General features: G+C 36.2%; 1 protein-coding gene across 1 annotated transcript in view; it reads left to right on the plus strand.

Moving 5' to 3' along the window:
• EMB2247 (protein EMBRYO DEFECTIVE 2247) overlaps window positions 1-20,685 on the plus strand; it is a 358,900-nt gene that overhangs the window by 336,406 nt on the left and 1,809 nt on the right. Inside the window, exons 22-23 of the mRNA XM_089814096.1 lie at window positions 12,688-12,792; window positions 12,917-13,018. Of these exons, the coding sequence (XP_089670222.1) occupies window positions 12,688-12,792; window positions 12,917-13,018 (207 nt within the window). The remainder of the gene's footprint in view (window positions 1-12,687; window positions 12,793-12,916; window positions 13,019-20,685) is intronic.

Genomic DNA, 20,685 nt, shown 5'->3' on the forward strand with positions numbered 1-20,685 from the left:
CAACCTTGACCTGAAATCCTGTGTGTCTCCGTAAGTAGGCCGCTTCTTTTCACCAAAGATAAGTTTATGAAGTTCAAAGTGGCTCCGCTATCAAGCATCAACATAACCCTTTGTCCTTGAAGGGTTCCCTGCACACTAAAAACCGTGCACCTCAGGCTACCAGCTAGGGGAATAGTTCCTCCACGCTGTACCAATGTTGCAATTCTTTCTGTACAGTTCAAACTAGCCATGTTGGTGTCATTGTGATGTTGGTTTTCTTTGGAGGGTGCTTCTTCCTATTTATCCTCATCATCGAACACAACCTCAATGTAGTGGATCTTTCCTTTTCCCAAGCATCTATGCCCAAGTTCCCATGGTTCTTTGCAGTTGAACATAGTTTCTTCCTTCGGAACTCCTGTCTAGTAGCTTTGTCCACGTACGGCTTTCTCGGTGGAGGTTTGTTATCTTTGTCCCTCGAAAACACCGGCAGTTTGGAATGTGAGTAACTTTGTGAGGATGATGCCATACACCTTGCCTTCTTAATAGCCTTTGACAAAGTGGCAAGATTGAACCCTTTTACTCAACTTTTCAGTGGTTATGTCAGTCCGTCCATGAAGAGCACTATCCGTCTTCTTTCAAAAATGTTTGTGACCAAAACAGAGAGTTTCTAAAATTCTGCAATGTTATGGTCAACCAATCTAGTTTGCCTCAATTGTGCCAAATCTTTGAAATTGAGTTCTGAATCTTTACCGTCAAATTGATCTATCAATCTCTCGGTGAATTTCGCATAGGTATTTATTTGATCATGCCCCAGTGTGATGGTGTCGTAATGCCACCATTCATGCACAACTCCCTCCAAGTGTAAAGCCACAAATTTAATTGCTTCTTCTTCTAGCATGGATTAAGCTAGAAGTAAGTATTTGCCTTCATTACCCACGCTTGTGCCAATATGGATCCAGATCGATCAAATGGTGATAGATTTACTTTACTTAAATTCCTCCTGAAATCATCATTAAAATATCCTTTGTTTCTGCCTCCCGAATATCTCATTCTCAGATTTTCATAATCTTTTCAAGATATATCTTCCTTAATATTGGCATTCTTCTAGTCTTCTCTCAACTGTTCTTGCATTTCTTCAAAGGTCAGTTGCTTCCCTCCGGGTGGTGTCTCTGTCTGTGGGGGAAAAGACGGCATGAAAGGTTGAGAGCATGCTGGATGAGGGTTTGTTTTACTCGAAATCAAGTCTGTGACCATTTTGTTCTCCGGATATTTTATTGTCTGCTAACTTCTTGAGAGTCTCTTCCATGAGTTGCTGAGTATCATTGATCTGTGCCTGATTCCTAGCAAGTTCTCTCAATAGTACCACGAGTTCGGTAGCTGTGGGTTCTGGTTCGGCAGCCATTCTATCAATGGAATGGGTTCTTCTCTTCTGGCTATAATTTCTCATTCACTGTCCATAGGTTGGAAGGATTGAAGCTTTGATACCACTGTAATGTTTCGATGTTTCACTATCTCTATAAAAAACGGATTCGTTCAATTGAATGCCCGAAATCCACTTTTCCAAAACTTGCACATGGGTAACCTAGATAGGTTGTATGATAGTCTGAATGTTGCTAAGGCCTGGGTGGCTGTACGATGTTCTGAAGATTGTATAGGCCGTAAAGAGGTAAAATGTCAAGGCCGTACGGTAGGCTAATGGCCGTATGATAACAATAGGATGACCGTACGGTATTCAAGATGATGCCCATACAGTGCTAGGAGGGGTGTACAGTTTGAGGGTGGCAACGTATGGTGGGACTGTGTGTTGAAGAGAGGGGGCCATATTGTGAGGCAGCCAGGTAGGCCGTATGATATGAGTATTGGAGGCTAAAGGGGTGTGGGATGATGGTGTGTAGAGGTTGTCCGTATAGTGGTACGGTCAGGATGATGTATGGTGAAGATAGGAAATGCAGTACGGCAAGAGAAATTCGAGAACCCAGTTTGCAATTGCAATATATTAAACACAAATAACTTGCATGAAAAAACCAAAGACCAAATGTTGACAATCCTTTAAATCAATATTTGCCAAAGATGGTGCTCCAACTTCCCAGATCCAAGCAAAGTGTTACAGGCAACGGACTAGGGTGAGGCTTGAATCCCACTGAAACCAGACAAACCAAATAGGGAAGGTCTTTCACTTTTGAAATGGCGAATGATAGAGAACTCCAATAGGAATTTGTAGTACAAAGAAATAATCCAAATTGCATACCTAATGACTACGTACAAGCCGTGCTTAAATATCCATCGGGAAAAACTTTCCGAGGGTGTACAAAGATAGCTGATGGCAACACAAACAACGGAAACAAAAAAAATAAAAATGGGTCCGAGATATTTTAAATCAATCAGCCCAAGAACAAAGATATGATTAATAAACTATTTTATGACAGGAATATTACATTAAAAGCATTATGAGCAATTTGAGATGCAACTTAATGAGTATGAGACAATAGAAATATGATGCAAATGCTCCAATTGCGAATTGCTATAGGGGAGGCCACGTGGAAATGCAAAACCAATAAAATGCTCTATAATCTCTTGATTGTTCTCAATCATCGCCACCAAGGTGATATCGTATTGACAAGACAATAGTAAAATAATGTGCAGTAAATGCAAGAATAATCACTCAGAAGCAACCTCTGAATGGTCGCAATTGGGCATCTTAAAGAATGAGGCTTGGTTATTTGAAAGTATGAGCACAAAAAAGAGTTATGTGCATGGAAAGAAGGTGAAAAGTGGTGAATAGGAGTTAAAATCTTGAATTAAAATGCAAGGCCAACACAATTAGTTAAAAGACTATAGCCGATGGGCTCTAAATAATAACTCATTGTCATAAGTTAGAAATAATAAATTAATTACCATGTTTGTTATACGGATATCTATTTTATTTACATACATTTTTAGGTGTAATACACATATATACGTACTTATACATAATATTCCACATATATGTAATTTTATGCATGCATTGTATTTTAAGTATACGTATATATACATATACGTCATATTTGAATATATGCATACATACATATACATGAATGTAACATGTACAAATGTATGTAAGTATCATGGGTACTATTATACTAGAACATGTCTAACATTACAAGAAGGATTTGAGATTGACTCATTTTATCAAAGGTAACTTTTTTTTTATTCACTTTATAGCACCAATGAATATTAATATATCTTATTAATCTTGTTGATCTAGTTAGCTCATGGTGGTCACTTGATGTATGTCTAGTTTGTCCTAGCTTGTGTTCCCTGACCATGGTGGTTTAGATTCATACTTGTTAACTTTGGTAGCAGAATGGTGCTCTCGTACCTAATTCCCTCTCTGCCAATGCTTCCCCCCCACTATCATGCTACCTGCAAGAAGAATTAGCATGGTGAAAGCATAATTCTGCATTGATCAACTGAAATTAGTCATCATAACTAATAACCAAATTAACTGTAATAGCAAGTAATTTGACTAACATCTTCTCTTCACATGAAACATGATGACCAAAAAATACTTCTATTCATATGAACTTCAAAAATGAGTAACTGATTTAACTAACAACTTGAAATATCAACAACTAAATGAATTTTTCAAAATCAACAAAATAGGTGATGGAACATCAGGGAATGCAAGTATAGATTGTTTTGCTACCTTTTTCTCCAGCAACTCAAATGACTTATCTATTGTTGGAGTCCAAGAAAATCTACACTTATGCTCTCCTTTGATTCTCTCTAAGATGGGGGTATATATGTGGCTAAAATTTCTGATGAACATCCTATAGAATGTTGCCAATCCATGAAAGCTTCTGACTTCTCCCACTATTTTAGGGGCTGGCCAACTTAGTATAGCATTGATCTTATTTGGATCCATTCCTAAAGTCCCTTTTGATATCACAAAACCAAGATACGCTAGTTGATCATCAATTTTTCCTCATGTAGCCTTTCAAAACCTGGTCTAAATGTATCAAATGTTCTTCCCTAGTTCTGCTAAACACCAGTATGTCATCCAAATAAACAACTACAAATCTGCCAATGACTGATTTTAATACTTCATTCATAAGTCTCATAAAAGTGCTTGGGGCATTTGAGAGTTCAAAGGAAATAACCATCCATTCATATCATCCTTCATTTGTTTTCAAAGTTGTCTTCCACTCATCTCCAACTCTAGTCCTTAGCTGATGGTAACCACTTTTGAGATCTACCTTAGAGTAATATCTTGCTCCATCGTAACAGTCAAGTAAATCCTCAATCCTTGGCATCAGAAACCTATATCTAATACTAATCTTGTTAATGGCTCTTGAGTCAATACATAACCTCCATGTTCCTTCTTTCTTAGGGGCTAGGACAGTAGGGACAACACAAGGGCTAAGGCTCTTCCTGATTAATCCCCTTTCAAGCAAATCTCAAACTTGTTTGGCTACTTTCTCATTTTGCATGGGTGTCAACTTATATACAATTTTGTTGGGCAATGTAGAGCTAGGGATAAATTCTATTTGATGACTAATTTCTCTGATAGGAGGTGAAGTAGCCAACATATCCTTAGAGACAATTACTTTGTACTTATCCAATAGGTCTCTAACTTCTTTAGGTCCTACTTCCCTCTTTTCCTTTTTGACTTCTTCTTTTAGCTTTTCTCTTCTTGCTTAGGCCTAAGAACTAAGGCATAACATGGTGTGTCTTTCTCCTTAATGACTTGCAAAAATTTCTTTCCCCCTACACATGTGACAACAGACTTCCCTTTGGTTTTCTATCATGTTATCAAGTAAGGGTTCCATGCTGTATCTTAATCCATCCTTGACTATAGTATAGTTATTTTTTCTACCATCATGTTGGGCATCTAGAGCATATTGCCATGGGCAATCTAAAAGTAAATGGCAGGTATCCATTTCTACAATATCACATAAAACTTTATCTTTATGTTCTCCTATTTGAAATTCTACCCAAGATTGTTCATTCACCCAATTATGTCGCCCTTTAGTCAACCAAGACACCTTATATGGAGAAGGATGAGACAATCGTTTTAGTTTCAACTTTGGAACAGATTCCAAAGACACAAGATTTCCAGTTGAACCTAAATCAATCATAAGCTTACATACCTTTCCATGGCTCTAGCAAATGTCCTGAAAATTGTCTTTCTTTGGGGGGGCTCTTGGGCACTTGGAATCTTCAATAGGGTTCTCCTTCTTCTGGCACCAATGGTTTTGAAGGTGAATTAACACTTTGTGTGTCATCTTGGATCAATTGTGTCCTTCTTTCCCCTTGTTTGTTAGAATTATTCATCTTTTGGATCAGCTATTTTTGAAGCAGCAATTAAGGGAAGGCATGAGGATATTTAGTGTTGTGATGGTGATCCTTTGGTTAAGCATGATGTTGGAACTCAACAAATTGAGGATACAACAAGAGGCCAATTATTTTAGAGAGCAGACTGATTGGATGAAGCATAGTGAAAATGTAGATCTCAAGTTGATTGATAACTCACTCTTTGAGATGAGCGCTGATTGGACATTTGAAAATCCACTTTTCAAGTTGGATGAGGAAGTTCTTTCTAATTCTAGTGATGAGAATGGATTTGATTGCAGAATATGGGACCCATGTATAGTTTCTAGGGATTAGGTATGGTCACTATTGGAGTGGTGGATCAATTTCTAGAGCTAGTACTGCTGCCCACTTTTTGATGAGCTTACACAAGTTTGGATCATGAACAACAAATGAGATGAATGGATTCTTTAATTCATTGGTTGAGCAATTTTTGGTTAAGGATTGATGGTAGATGTGATTTGATCATAGGTGATGGATTTTCAGCTACTCCTATGTATTCAAAGGCTTTAGTGTTGCTAGTTGGGGAACATTCTTTGGGTGCAACTGAATTATTCTTCACTTGGATGTTAATTTTTGACGCTATGGTTTCAGTTGTTGACCGCAATAGTAATATTGGATTGGTTATCTTCAAGGTTTGTTTTGTTGAGTGGTGTTTACCTACAACAACTGGTTGGAGGAGCTGGATAGATTTCTATCATTTCCTCCTTGATAAAGGTTGGACTAATGATGAGCTCCCATCATCATGTGTTGTTAGTAGTGTCTATGGCTTCAAATGGAGAGAGGTTTCTAGTTGGATTGAGGATGTTCTCATTCATGGCAATAGCACATGGAAGATTGACTTGACTGATTATACATGTGGGGTGATTTGGGATCCTAGCATTGGCATGTTGAGTCGATTACTTAAAGTGGGATTTTTGTGTGTTGCTTCACAACTCCAGGCATTGTGATCATTAGCTCACTAGATTGGTGGAGCAATGTTTCAGAGGTTGATATGGGATCTTGGTATTTGGTTTTGACATACAAGTGCAAATTGCTTGAGGGAAAACAATCCCTAGGAAGGGAGGACTGTAATGTCCCCTTTTTGGGACATTAACAGTCAATTAAATAATGAAATTTTAAGTTGTCAAATTATATACAATTAAATGACAACTTAGTTTAATTATTTAATAAATTATTAAAATGAGTTTCATGGCCTAGTGAAAAATTAGTAAAGTCATTTAAGTTAAAAAAGGAAAATAAAGAGACAAGAAAAGGAATATGATAAGAAGGAAAAAGGGAAATAAAGAGTCATAGGGAAATTAAAAGAACAGTGAGAGGCTCATTCTAGTCATGCTTGGTTCTTTCCCTTGGAGAACATTGGGACACTTTGGCTTCCAGGACGTTTGGAAACGAAATTCCTCCAGCTTGGATGCATGGTTACGAGGAGACCCGTCTCCCCCCTAAAAGTCATGTCTCAGAGACTTTTCACGTCTCTAGAGACCTCAAAAAAGGTTGGAGACTTCATGGTGAAGTCTCCTAAAGTCTCCCTAGTCTCCTAATCCAAATGGTGAAGTCTCCCCGAAGTCTCCTAATAAAATATAAATGTAAAATATAATATTAAATAGTTTTATATATTTTAGCCCTCATTTTAATGTTTTTAATGCAAAAATTAAGACCAATGACACTTTAAATAATTAAATCAATTAAAATATTTTAATAATAAATATTTTATTGAATAAATTAGTAACTTTAAAAACTTTAGAAATTTGCCAGAGTGGAACTTTTGAAACCAGCTGATACAAGGTTTGCCTCTTATTTTATTCTTCTTGATCGCCTTTGTGAAGTCAAAGGAGCTTTGTGTTCCACCATGGTTAGTGATGCATGGGCTTCTTGGAGACAGTCTACATCGGACACTACAGTTGAGGTGAGAAGTTTGGTTCTTGATGATCACTTTTGGGCCGATGTTAGATTTGTTGTGGCATTTATTAGGCCCATTTGTGAGGTGATCAAATCTGCAGACTCTGATAGGCTTTGGGGGAGATTTATGAGGAAAAGAAATCCATGTGTGAAAGAATCAAGACAATAACAATGTTAGAGATCCCTCTTTATATCCTTTGATAGAAGATAAACTCCATGGAAGATGGAATAAGTTGAAAACACCCCTTCATTGTGCTGGATATGCCTTAAATTCTAAATGGCATAATACAGAAGAGACCAAGAAGAGGGCCCCACATGAGGATAGAGAGGTAATGAAGGGGTTTTGGGCTGCAATAAAAATGATTTATGGTCGAGTTGATGAGACTTTGGTTATAAGGAGTCAATGGAATAAGTTTTCATGTGGACAAGGTGATTTTGCTTTAGGGGAAGCTTTATATGATATGTGAGCAAAGAAAGACCATATAGAATGGTGGTGGAACCATGGAGGTGATACTCCTGAGTTGCAATCATTTGCAATAAGATTGTTGTCACAAGTGGCTAGTGCTTCAACTTGTGATAGGAGCTGGAGCAATTATGGTTTTATTCATTCATTGAAGAGGAACCGATTGGGGTCAAAGAAAGTAGAGAACTTGGTGTACATTCATAAAACACTCCGCATTCTCTCTCGTGTTGATCCTACATATATGGAAGGTCGCTCAGCAAAATGGGATCAAATTGCACATTATGGAGATGTTGCAGCCATGGTGGAAGAAGTAGTTAAACCAAATGGCCTTAATGAATTACCCCCAGTTGTACTACCATCAGAGGAACCTAAGTTGGAGAGATGATTTTTTGGAGAGCATGACAGCTGAAGACCTTGAGATGGATGATCACAACCTTGTGGAGTAGATGATAGTACCATCAACATACTAGTACTAGAAAGATTTCTGTTTTTTGTTTATTGTACTAAGCTTGTTCATTTTGTTTGCATATCAGCAATTCAGCATCAAACTATATTCTTTTGAATTTAAAATTTGAATACTTAATCATAATATCAACGATTATCAATCTAATATGATGATGATCATATGGAATATACAAAAAAACAAGTATGTCTATGAGATACATTATTGTGATTATGTGAGTTTTGAAATATTTGACTCTATATTAATGTGACATTATTATTATTATTTACTTTAGTCTTTTAGTTTTACAGTATTACTATTTTCAAATTTTGTATTTAGTATTAGCCTATTTAAACTATTAAGAAAATAAATTGCCATCTCCAAGTACCCTCATCTCCTAGTTTTGAAAAATTGTCATACTGGTACCAGTACTAGTACTAGAGACCTCCAAGTCTCCCCATCTCCCGGTGACCTTGCTTGGAGGCAATGGACGGAAACCCATTTTCTATTGGAGATATCACTTAGGTGTCTCACTTGGTGCTTCAAATTTATACTTTTGGTTATCCAAGCTAACTATAAGTTTGGTGGCTATGATTGGATAGTTTGTTGGACATTGGTATTTCTATGTGTGTGTGTGTGTGTGTGCGTGTGTGTGTGTGTGGGTGTCATTCATTTCTAATAACATATTCTTATACCTTCCTCACAAAGAGTACCAATATACTCTTATACTCTTTTGTTCCCTTCACAATCTTCTTCACCCTTCTTCATTGATGATCTTTTGAACAAAAGATATTTTTCTTTTTTTCCTTATATGAATGCCTGATCTATTTCTTTTGTTATTATTCCCAATCCAATCTTCCCCTGGAAAATGGATTTGATTTTGAATATATTTCCTCTAATATTGAAGGCTTGCCTACTTTGAATTGTTGAAGACATCCCTCCCAGACAATACCTCTTCCGAATAGATTGCCAACTAAATCATTTGCTGTGTAATCCATATCATTAATTTCCTTAATGAGTCACTTTTGTGTGAGAAAACTAGCCGGTTTTTTGGCCATTGGCATTTGTTACTAGATCGTTTGTTATTTTCAATGATTTATTATTTGTTGCAATATATTGCTGCCTTTGTTATATTACTATTTAATTAACTTCAACTAGTCTCCATACCACACAAAATTAATGAAAGATTCCTAAATCACTGACTTGCTAGCTTACGTGTTTTTTTAATCTTTCCTTCATATTTTCATACTGCTCGTCTAGTTCATGCTTGTTAATGTTTGGATACCTCGTTATTCATTTTCTGGCAAAGTATCCTCCACAGGCTTAGGGTCATTGATGAATTATTCCTCAAATATTCAACTTCCACTTATATCTGCCATGTTGTAGATGTAATGCCATAATGATCAGCTCTAACGATTTCCTTATTCTCAATCTTATCAAATCTTTGTTCATCCATAAACTTATTCTGATATGTCGATGTGATTATGCCACAAGTGTCAATAATTTAGGTCATTTTCTATTACTTTAGTCAGTGGCAAGGACTATACTATCAACGAAAGGATAGATATCATATTTTATTATTGTTTATTGTTTATTATATTTTAATATCATTATTAACTAACCAGCTTTATTATATTGATTGATATTATTATCAATAATATTTACTTAAACTAATCATTTATTTATTTATAATATTTGATTAATATATCTATATTTAGAACAATATATATATTGAATATATTTGTATTAATTATGGTTCATGACATATAATGATCGAATGTTTCAAATATACAACGCCCAAGTTGCTTCACTAAATTGTGCACCATGGAATACGATGATTGCATGAAATTGCCATACAAAATACTTATGGAATATGGCATCACAAACAACACATGCAAGCTATCTGTCAAAGTACAGAGCCTTTGAAACTTCAAAACAATAGTGATCAAACTGCAAATACCCCTGGAAAATGCATGTGAAATGTTGAGTCATAGACAATGCACACAAACTAGTCGTCAAATGCTTCAAATAGATATCGCACCATATGCACAAAATGGATTTACCATTGGAGAAAGCAATGCAAAACTCCACAACCTCTTTTTGGCATCCCCCTAGCTGTGCTATGGTGATGGAGATTTCTGTCAGATACTATAGCTGGAAATGTTCTGATTGAGATGCATAAAGTGTGAAAACATAGACATTAGATTGAATTGTTTGAGAAGATGCCTTAAAGGCATAATGCCTCAAGAAAATTGAATGAAATGATTACAAAATATTAACAAAATGGCAAAAAGAAGCTGTCAAAATATTTGATTCAACTGAGTACTCACAAACACATCTTAAAGTCATTTGTTTTGTTTAAGTAGTTAGTCTTTATACCCAACATCAAGGATCTACACTGATAATATAGAATATTTAGATAGAATGGAAGAAGCTCTTGAAGAGATACATCACAATGGGTTTTTTTTCATGATCCATGTAGTTCTATGTTGAATGCCTTTGGGATTTTGAGTCAACTAAAGGAATTTGAAGATGGATTAAAACAAATGAATAGAGATTTAAATGTAATCTCATGATTCATGTATATGACCCACGTGTAGAGAGTGGAAGGATATACCAGGCATGTAATGTCCCCGATGAGATGCACCTTGTGCGACTACCTGCAACACTAATTTAGCATGCCTGGACAACCTCTGTATGGTGGCTATGCCTTCACCGTCTAAGTCAGATACCATACGAAGTGTCGTACACAACTGCCTTGCCTGCACACATCCAATTTGCCTATATAACTCAATAGCCATCCGGTGTTTTTCAGTCTGTACGACCCAACACTTATGTACAATGATTTTAGTTCTGCCACAGTCCTATATGACATTAACTCCCCTTGCACACAGAAAGTCTGTACAACACACCACCCTCGGGTTATGTTTGTTCTATAATTAAAATTAGCCATACGACCTCCAATTGGTCTTCTTTACAGGCCTGCATGCACAATGTGAATGTTGTGAGACTTTAGCTCTCTGTGCACGGACAGTATGAGTCATATTTGACCTTCGAATGATGTAGGTAAATATTGGGAAATTAGTGTAAGCAAGGTTATTGATCACTAGATCAATGCTTAACTCGGAATAGGATTACATAGCTGTCAAGAATTGACAATTATACAATATATAATTGACACCAATAGCAAACCATAGAATAATTGACTAGAAATTTGAAAGTGATCCAACCATGAAGAAATGAGCTCCAAAATTATTTTTTATCAATAACCATAGAACATTCTCAAAAACCTTTCAAAAATTCCTTTATTTTCTATAATTCATATAAGTTCAAATAATAAAGCGACTTTATTATCTCCCTTTAGTATGCTGCTTAAGTTGCATAGTGTAACTTCATCAAATTATTAAATAAAGTATTTAATGCTAGATAATGAATTTAATTTATTCCCTTGCAACCTGACTTTAGCTTACAAGAATTAAATAGGCTAAGTGGTTGCTCTTGACTACTCAGAAGAAGACATTATAATCTTTACTTTTTGAAATTGCTTGCCCTCAAGCAATTGCAGATTAGGATGTTGCAAAATCTATTCACCTTTTCAAATGGCATCCTCAATGGGCAAGTCTTTCCATAATGAGAAACTTCTTGATTACTCTCCTCCTCAATCTCCTCTCCCTGATATTTATAATCTCATAAAGAACCAGCATGGATTTCCCTCATCCAATTGTGGAGGCTCATTAGATGATGTAATGTCCTGCCCCAGTGCCTTCTTGAAGCAAAAAACCCAGTGTTTGCAGATCTACTATCTGCTAATTGTTCAGTTGTGTTTGGCCATTGCTTTTCATTATCTTGTGCTAAGGGCTGTAAGCACTCACTGGATATTTTATGAGAGCTGATAACACTTCTGAAGCCAACAACAGAAGAGTTAATACAGGAGATAGGCTAATCGAGCAAAATTTAACCAAATATTCTGTATTCTTCCATTTTCAGCAGATTATGTTCTGCACATTTTTCAAGTAACACGTGTAAATCCTTATTATTTTGCTAGATTTTGTTATCCATCTTGTTTAGTCAAATCAGTGATCATGGTAATTTTCAAGAATTAGAGGTTTTGAAAATATATATATATATATTAGCAAAAGACGTTTGAATTGTTTGAACACCAAATTCAAATATACTCTAGTGATAATTACAATGTTTAAATAAAAAGGTCTAGTAAATATTTGAATATTTGTTAACATAAAAGTAGATTTATTTTGATCAAATGGTTGATGTACTTGGCAATTCCTTAAAAAAATTACTATCTACTTCAACAAACTGTTTACTTTGTTTTATTCCATAATGTTGTGCAAATTTTATTTCAGTTTATTCACTCCTGCATGTGTAGTGTAAACATTTGTCTATAAATGTTCTGTTATATATTCTACATTTCAATCTCTAAGGTACCTTCGTGAGTCTTAACTACAAACTAATGAACAGTGATACAGATAATTTCTTCTTTTCAGAAATGGTTAGTCTTAATGTCTGACCATTGTACTTGAACAATTCTTGCTTGCAGGCATTACCTGCAAGAAACTCGGCTCTTATTGTAGCAGATTGGCCTAAAATATTGCTTCCAAGAGATGAAAAGGCTGTAGAAAACTTTGAAAGCCTGCAAACATTGGTGATTTTTTTATCCACAGATGTTGACTACAAGCTCATGCTAAAGTAACATGTTTTAATTCATGTTTTCATGCATCTTTTATTGGGCAGTCTATTTACTTATTTTACTTTGATGAATGTGATAGATTAGATCCATTCGTAATGCCAGAGCAGAATATTCTGTAGAGCCTGCAAAACGGATTTCAGCAACTGTAGTTGCAGCACCTGAGATACTGGGTTATATTGGTGTGAGTGCCATTCTGTGAAAGCCTTTTTTGAAATGATGAAATTAGACCATCTTAATTGAATAGTCATTAGGCCATATTAAACAATTAGTCATTAGACCATATTAAACGATTAGTCATTAGATCATATTAAGTGATATAAAGATACCATGTCACTCAATCATTTTAAGTTGTTCATACTAGTTCAATCCAAATTTCTAGTATACACTAAAACATCAATAACTTATGCATATTGCTAATATCAGGTATAGACTACAGAATATTATGACATATATTAATATATGTGAATAGGTTGAATGCTGGGATGGTTCTGTGTATTTCTTTCTAATTGTTTTCGTCATATTATTTTGTTTTAATGGGTGAGGAACCCATTGTTAACAAACATTCATAATTCAAAACTTTACTAAAAATTTGAATGGATTATAAAAGCTGTTTTTTTTCTAAATAGTTATGTATATAGTTACATTTACATGTATGTTCTTCATCTGTGAATAAAAATACCAAGTCCAAGGCACCTTTAATTATTTACTGAGTGGTGCCAAAATATGGATGAGTTATTAAGGATTTTTGAATTAGATATATGCAAAAGAAATCAACAAGATACAGTTGATTTTCTATTATTAGAGTTGATTAACTGACCGAGACTAACAAAGGAAGCAAGGAAAGAATACAAATTGGTATCATGTACAGCATGGATTTTGCCAGTTGATTTTGTCAATTGTAATTCAATTTGAACCTTGTCAGCTTATTACTCCTCTGTATGATAGTATTTTTATGCTGTAGCTTCTGTTAGAGATAGTTTAATGAGGTGTTTCTTCTCTAATTTTAGCATTCTCTTTTCCTTTCTTATAGGCTGTGTTCCAAGAACATATTTTATTGCAACGCATTGATTTACTGTCACGGAGCTTGTCAATATTGTTAATTTTGTCTATATTGTTAATTTTTATGGTAGTAATTGTGAGCTATAGGCAAACCATCAGATCTGTTGCCATCCCAACCATAGATGATAAACTCTTATTATCTCTCCTAAGCACACTACATATTCTATAAATCGCAGAATTCATTACCATTGATGCAAGAATGGCCTTGTGTATTTATGAATCAATGTCTCATAATAGACCTCCATTTGGCATTGTAGTTTCGGCACAAAGAACAGGATCAGACCTATTAATTACAAGTTACATTCAGATAGGTCTTGCCCAATATAATAATTGCAAGTTACATGAATAGCCTAAATGGGACCAGACACAAATAAAGATTGATTTGACAAAACATTAGCAACATGGTTAAGGTCAGCATGCCAATTAGCCATTAGGTGTACTAGGCCCACCCTATGTAATGTTCCGATCCCGTTTGTAGGTGTAGGTTCCGGATTCGACAATTACCTCAATTAAATGTCAGTTTGTATAGCCTGCGCAGTGGACACTAGAAGTCCGTACGGTGGACAAAAGGGCAACCGCAAGGGTGAAGAAACAGTCTATACTATTTGGATACCATACAGTGATGTTGGTCTAGGCCATATGGCCTCCATGCCCTACAGTGATGTGTCTCAGCCGTACGGTGGAGGCACCATTCCATACGGCGGTTTGTGGGAGTCGTACGGTGCAAGTAGATGGATCCGTACAGTTGCAAATCCAATATTCGATGGAGGCTATACAATGCATGGGCGAAGGGTGATGGAAATGTAATCACTTTGCCAGGGTATTGCACGCATCCACGCAAGAAAGATAAATCACTACCAATAACAATTATATTGTAGGTGATTGCACATAGAGAAATAACAATAGCACTTCAGATTTGCCAGACACAGATGATAGATAAAATGCCAGTACAAATAATTACACACATAATGTATATTCACAGACGAAGATGGCACTCTAGATGTGCCAAATCCAAAGCAAAGTAGAACACAACAGAATAGGGTGAAGGTTGAATCCCACCAAAACCAAATTAGCCAAGTAGGGAAGATCTTCCACTTCTGAAATGGCAAACAACGGAGAATCCCAACTGGAAGTTGCAGCACAAAGAAAATAATCCAAATCGCATCCCAACTACTACCTACATGTCATGCTTAAATACCCCTTTGGAGGAACTTCCCGAGGGCTTACAAATATAGCCAACAGCCACACCTACGAAAACAATAAAATAAAAATGAGTCCGAGATATACTAAATCAATCGGCCCGTAAACAAAGGTTTGATTAATTATTTATTTTATGATAAGAACATTACACCCTAGAAGGGATCCCACCTAGCTACACATCAACAAATATGTCTTTAGGATTTTTCCTTTTTATTTGGAGAAAGCAAATGTTAACATCATTAGATACCATAGAGATAGTAACATTTTTACCCGTTTAGGAGCTTACAAGTTTGAACCCATCCTTAGGCCATTTCTGTTAGTGTTTTAATTTGTACAATTTGGGACAACACAAAATGAAACAGCGTGTAAGTGAAGGGAAGATTTAAAACCTTTGGATCCTATGAAAGAAATGCAGAAGATAAAAAATAACCTTTCCAGTATAGTGAATAAAAGAAGGCTTTAACTACCACTACAGTTAATTTATCCTAAGATTACTATGTTCAATCCAACCTAGCTACATGTCAACAAATATGTCTTTAGGAATTTTCCTTTTTTATTTGGAGAAAACAATGGTTAACATCATTAGATACCATAGAGATATACTAACATTATTACCAGTTTAGGAGCTTACAAGTTTGAACCCATCCTTTGGCCATTTCTGTTAGTGTTTTAATTTGTACATTTTGGGACAACACAAAATGAAACAGCGTGTATGTAATGGGAAGATTTAAAACCTTTGGATCCTATAAAAGAAATGCAGAAGATAAAAAATTACCTTTCCAGTATAGTGAATAAAAGAAAGCTTTAGCTACCACTACAGTTATTTATCCTAAGATTACTATGTTCATTTTGAGAAAATATTAGAGCTTAGCTAGAAATAGAAACTATTGAAAAGACAAGGCAGAAGAAATGTCTCTTATTCGGAGATTGAACAAAAAGATGTTTAGTGGATGTGTACAGATAGGTTCTGAGAATGCCGTGTAAGAGTTGTGGTACTGTGAAGGTGTTGAAAACTGAGAGCATTCAAGATGTAGAGAAAAAGAAGATGGCCAAGTTTCAAAATGATTGTAGTGAAATTCTGTTTGCACTAGCAAGAGAACTTAGTGCAGATGCCTCTTTCGATTGAATGGGTCTTGAGTGATATAATGTGATCCTCCTTAGGTGCCTGCAGTGTATGCAGAACTGCAATCTGTAGGATACAAAGTAGCTCAAACCAATATTTGGAAAAGAGGAAATTGTTGATTGCTTGGGAATGTGTCAATCAGATTTGTTTGGTACTCCATCACTATTTCAGACAATGGAAGAAGTTCATGTGTGTGATCTTTAGCCTATTGTGCATTGTGCTAGGAAAATCACTAAAGTTTTAGAAGCTATAAAAACCCATGGGACTTCTACAATGTGTGTAATGCCTTTTGTAAATGGAAAAGGTGATGTGAAACTCATCTAGATGCTAAGGTTCTACAAGGTGAAGCTTTGGATTTAGTTTTAACAAGTTATATGATAGAATAAGTTACAAGTTTGAATTCTCTATAAATAAAAACTAACCTGATTCCCATAACATGTACTTGCTATTTACAATATGTATGTCAGTATGATTTGTTTGCATAAACGTTTTGGATTACACTTCATGAGTGATGTTCCATTCCTAGGAGACTTCTACAATGTGTGTAATGCCTTTTCTAAATGGAAAGCTGATGTGAAACTCATATAGATGCTAAGGTTCTACAAGGTGAAGCTTTGGATTTAGTTTTAACAAGTTATATGATAGAATAAGTAACAAGTTTGAATTCTCTATAAATAAAAACTAACCTGATTCCCATAACATGTACTTGCTATTTACAATATGTATGTCAGTGTGATTTGTTTGCATAAACGTTTCGGATTACACTTCGTGAGTGATGTCCCATTCCTAGGAGACAGGTAGATGAGTAGGGGTTGGCCTATTATCAACGTTCCTATAGGTCAGCAAAGAGGATAGGAGACCCAACTAGGCGGTCATGGAACCTAGGAGGTGGCTCTGTGACCATTTCAGACACTCAGATGGCAGTTCCTACTTTTTAGGAGGATCCCTATTTTCTAGGAAACAACTGTGAGTTGGCTCTAGGATGCCTACGAGCCATTCCGGATAATTTTAGACAATCTGTAAATTTTAGGGAGGGGTCCTTTTTTTTGGAAGGACTAGTAGTTCACTAGTTGACCATTCGGAGAACCATGGAGAAAGTAACATCCCTTTTGAGCAGTTTTAGTTGATTGGAGACAATCTCGTACTTTTTGGTAAGGATCCCTATTTTGTAGGGGGGTCTGTCGATTGCAAAGTTACAAGAATCAGAATCGGCAAGGCTAAATCAAATCACCAATCAGCCATGAATCAACCACGAAATGGCAAATTTAAAAAACCCTTGAAATTTAGAGATTTTAACAATTTAAAACTTATTTCATGCACCTTTTATTGAATATAACTTAAACACACTATAACATCATCAAATAGAAGCTAACATACATAAACATGGAACATAAATGATAAATCCACCACATATGTAACTACGTTACACATAAAACGTAAATTGCAGCTGAAGTAAATAGAATTCATAGGATCATAATGACTCAAATCATAGAATGTATGTAAGATGAAGATCCATAAGACATTAAACCATAAATGTATGTAAGATGAAGATCCATGAAATGTATGTCTATCAGTATTTGTAAACAAAATGAAAAAACAACACTCTAGCTCAAGCTTCATCATCATCCTCAAGCTCAGTTGCAGCCTCAGACTCAACCTCTGAGTATCCTTTCTACCTTCTACAAAGGCATCTAAGGTAGGTCCTAGAGGACTATTGAGCCATAGCCCCCGCATGTAAGATGGGCTCACGAACAACATCACTAGGGCTTGTGTCTGTGTGTGTGTGCGCGCGTCTACCAATGCCTACATGTGCTCTAGCCACCTCCTCTGCCATGGCCACAGCCTCAACCTCTCTATCTACCTGGTCAACCCACTCATGGTCTGCCTCAATGAGGACTGGATCCACAGCCTCAATGAGTCACTCTGATTTTGGATCAATCTCCTCTAGAATGATCAAGGAGGAGTCATCGTTTAATGTCTAATCCTAAGACACAGGTTGTAATGAACAAAGACAAGACCATTCAACCTCTGCATAGACAACCTATTTTTCCTCTTCGAGTGGATATGCTCGAACATGGACCAACTGCGCTCACATCCAGAAGTGCTGGTTGGCCGATTTTTCACGATTCACAAAGGTGATTTTGGGGAATTTTTGTGTGAATCGATGATTCATATGATGAAATCACTAATCTAGTTCATCGATTTGAAAAAATTGGGAACCATGAATCGAATCGCCAAACCGGCGATTCAGGTGATTTCATGGAAATTCTCGTTACAGTGGTCGATTGGCCTATAGGACTTAGACATCATCCATGATAAGGTGACTTCAATCAAATTCTAGTAGTCCAAGTGAGCATATTATGAATAAATCAGGAAATTTAAAAATATTTCCGAAGTGGGGTAAAATAAATAATAATAAAGTGAATTATTATAATCACTTTATATTGCAATAAGATATAATATAGACATGGCACAATTCTACAAGAGGTGATAGTTGCAAGTAGAAATCTAACTAAACACGGGGCCATGTTTTATAATGATAAATAATGCCTTAAAATTCAATTTATGATATTATTCTTTTTAAATGAAGTTTATTATAATGAATTGTGGGACTCCTTAGTTAGGGTTCAAACTTATTGGAGAGAGGGAAAAGTAAATAAAAGGAAGGCTTGGGATTCAATCTAGCATCCATTCAAGTTTATTTTCTTTATCAGAATTTTTGGTTTTCAGAATTGGAGCTAATTGTAGTAACAGGTCTAATTCTTAAGGACCAAAACCCTTGAAGAGTAAATTGGATGAAACCCAATTCACTATTGTGGAAGATCTACCCAATTCATATGTTGGTTAAAGTTAAGAATGCAAACACAAACAACTAATTGCCATATAATTTCTATTGGGGATAATGCAATGGTATTAGCACATAATTCTGCTAGGTCGAGGGTTTAAGCTCATTTCTATGCATCTAGGCAGATTTGAGACTTATGGATATTATATCCACAGGAGAGCACAAGCATAGATAGAGACTGATATAGAGGCTCCAACAAGTATGGGTGATTTACATGACGACGATGTGAGCCCCCCAACATTGGATAATACAGCACCAAAAAGAGGACCCTGACTGAGAGATATTTAGAAGTCTCACTAATGCACAACCCAAGATTGCACAAGCTTTAGATAGGTTACAGGATATCCTTAACCGACCAGATCCAGGGTGAGATAGAGAGAGGCATGGTAGGCAAGATAGAGGGAGTAGGTCTATTTCAGTTGCAAGCAATCATAGGTGTAGAAGCTTTTTTTTCCTCAAATGATAACCCGTTTGATTCTCCTAGACAGGACATGAATGACACATACACATGCAACTCATGGGCCTTTACAGCTACATTTCCCTCCCATAGTAGGCACCAATAGACCCACCAGAGGGTGTTGGATTTCAGATCCATTGATGTCAGCTACTGATGAGTGGCGAGCTCTTCCACAACATGTTAAAGATGTTTCCTACAACCCCAGTATTGTGTACAATACAAGGAAGTTCAAGACCCACAAGAGATGGCCCATAGGACAACAAAATGGAGATCTTAAGCAAGCAACCAACAAGCTTACATTATCTCCTTTTAATGTTAGTGGGAAGATTAGTGCACAAGCTTGGGTGCACAAACATGGTATATACTTCTCAGTTAAGCCTATGACTTAGCAGGAGGCCATTCAATTTGTTATACTACACTTCGAGGATGTTGCATATAATTGGTGGCATGGCTTGGTCACCCAAAACCATGAACTTTACATTCGTACATGAAGTGCACATAGCAACTTATTTTGAGATTTGATCATAAGGATGTGGAGTTATATTACAAGGATCTAGTGTTAATTAGACAAATTAGTCTTGTTGAGATTTACATTACTGAGTTTTAGGGTATTGTAGGGTTTTAGAGATGCCCCCTAGATGTGTATTGATGCTTTTAATTGAGGGATTACATGGTTGGAGAGTTTAAGCCCAAGACCCTAGAGGTTAGAGATTTAAAGCCCAAGACCCCAGAGGAGGCTATTCAGATTACCCTTGATCTTGACACTTCGCCATCACCTACTTCTTATCAGTAGGATAAGAAGCCTTACAGGAGTACAAAACTAGCTTAGAGATCCTCTACACAGCCCAAGTGTGCACCACCACCCCCCAAGATGGATCAGAAGACACACAATGATTTAAGGAGGAAACTTTTCTTTACATGTAAGTAGCCTTAAGAGCTTGGATACAAATGCCTTGGAACAGTGCATCTCATTGAGGTTCATTTAGATGTGGAGGATCAGCATATTCAAAAAACAGATTTTAAGGGCAATAATGATGATTTGAATGATGTTGCTTATGGTACCATTACTACTTTATGGCCCTAGATATCAACCTTCTATGTTGGAAGGAATTGTCAAGGAACAACAGGTCTTATGCATGGTAGATAATGGTACTACTCATAGTT

Source organism: Cupressus sempervirens, chromosome 2 (assembly GCF_028749045.1).
Source record: "Cupressus sempervirens isolate cs-2001-9-10 chromosome 2, ASM2874904v1, whole genome shotgun sequence".
NCBI classification, from domain to species: domain Eukaryota; kingdom Viridiplantae; phylum Streptophyta; class Pinopsida; order Cupressales; family Cupressaceae; genus Cupressus; species Cupressus sempervirens.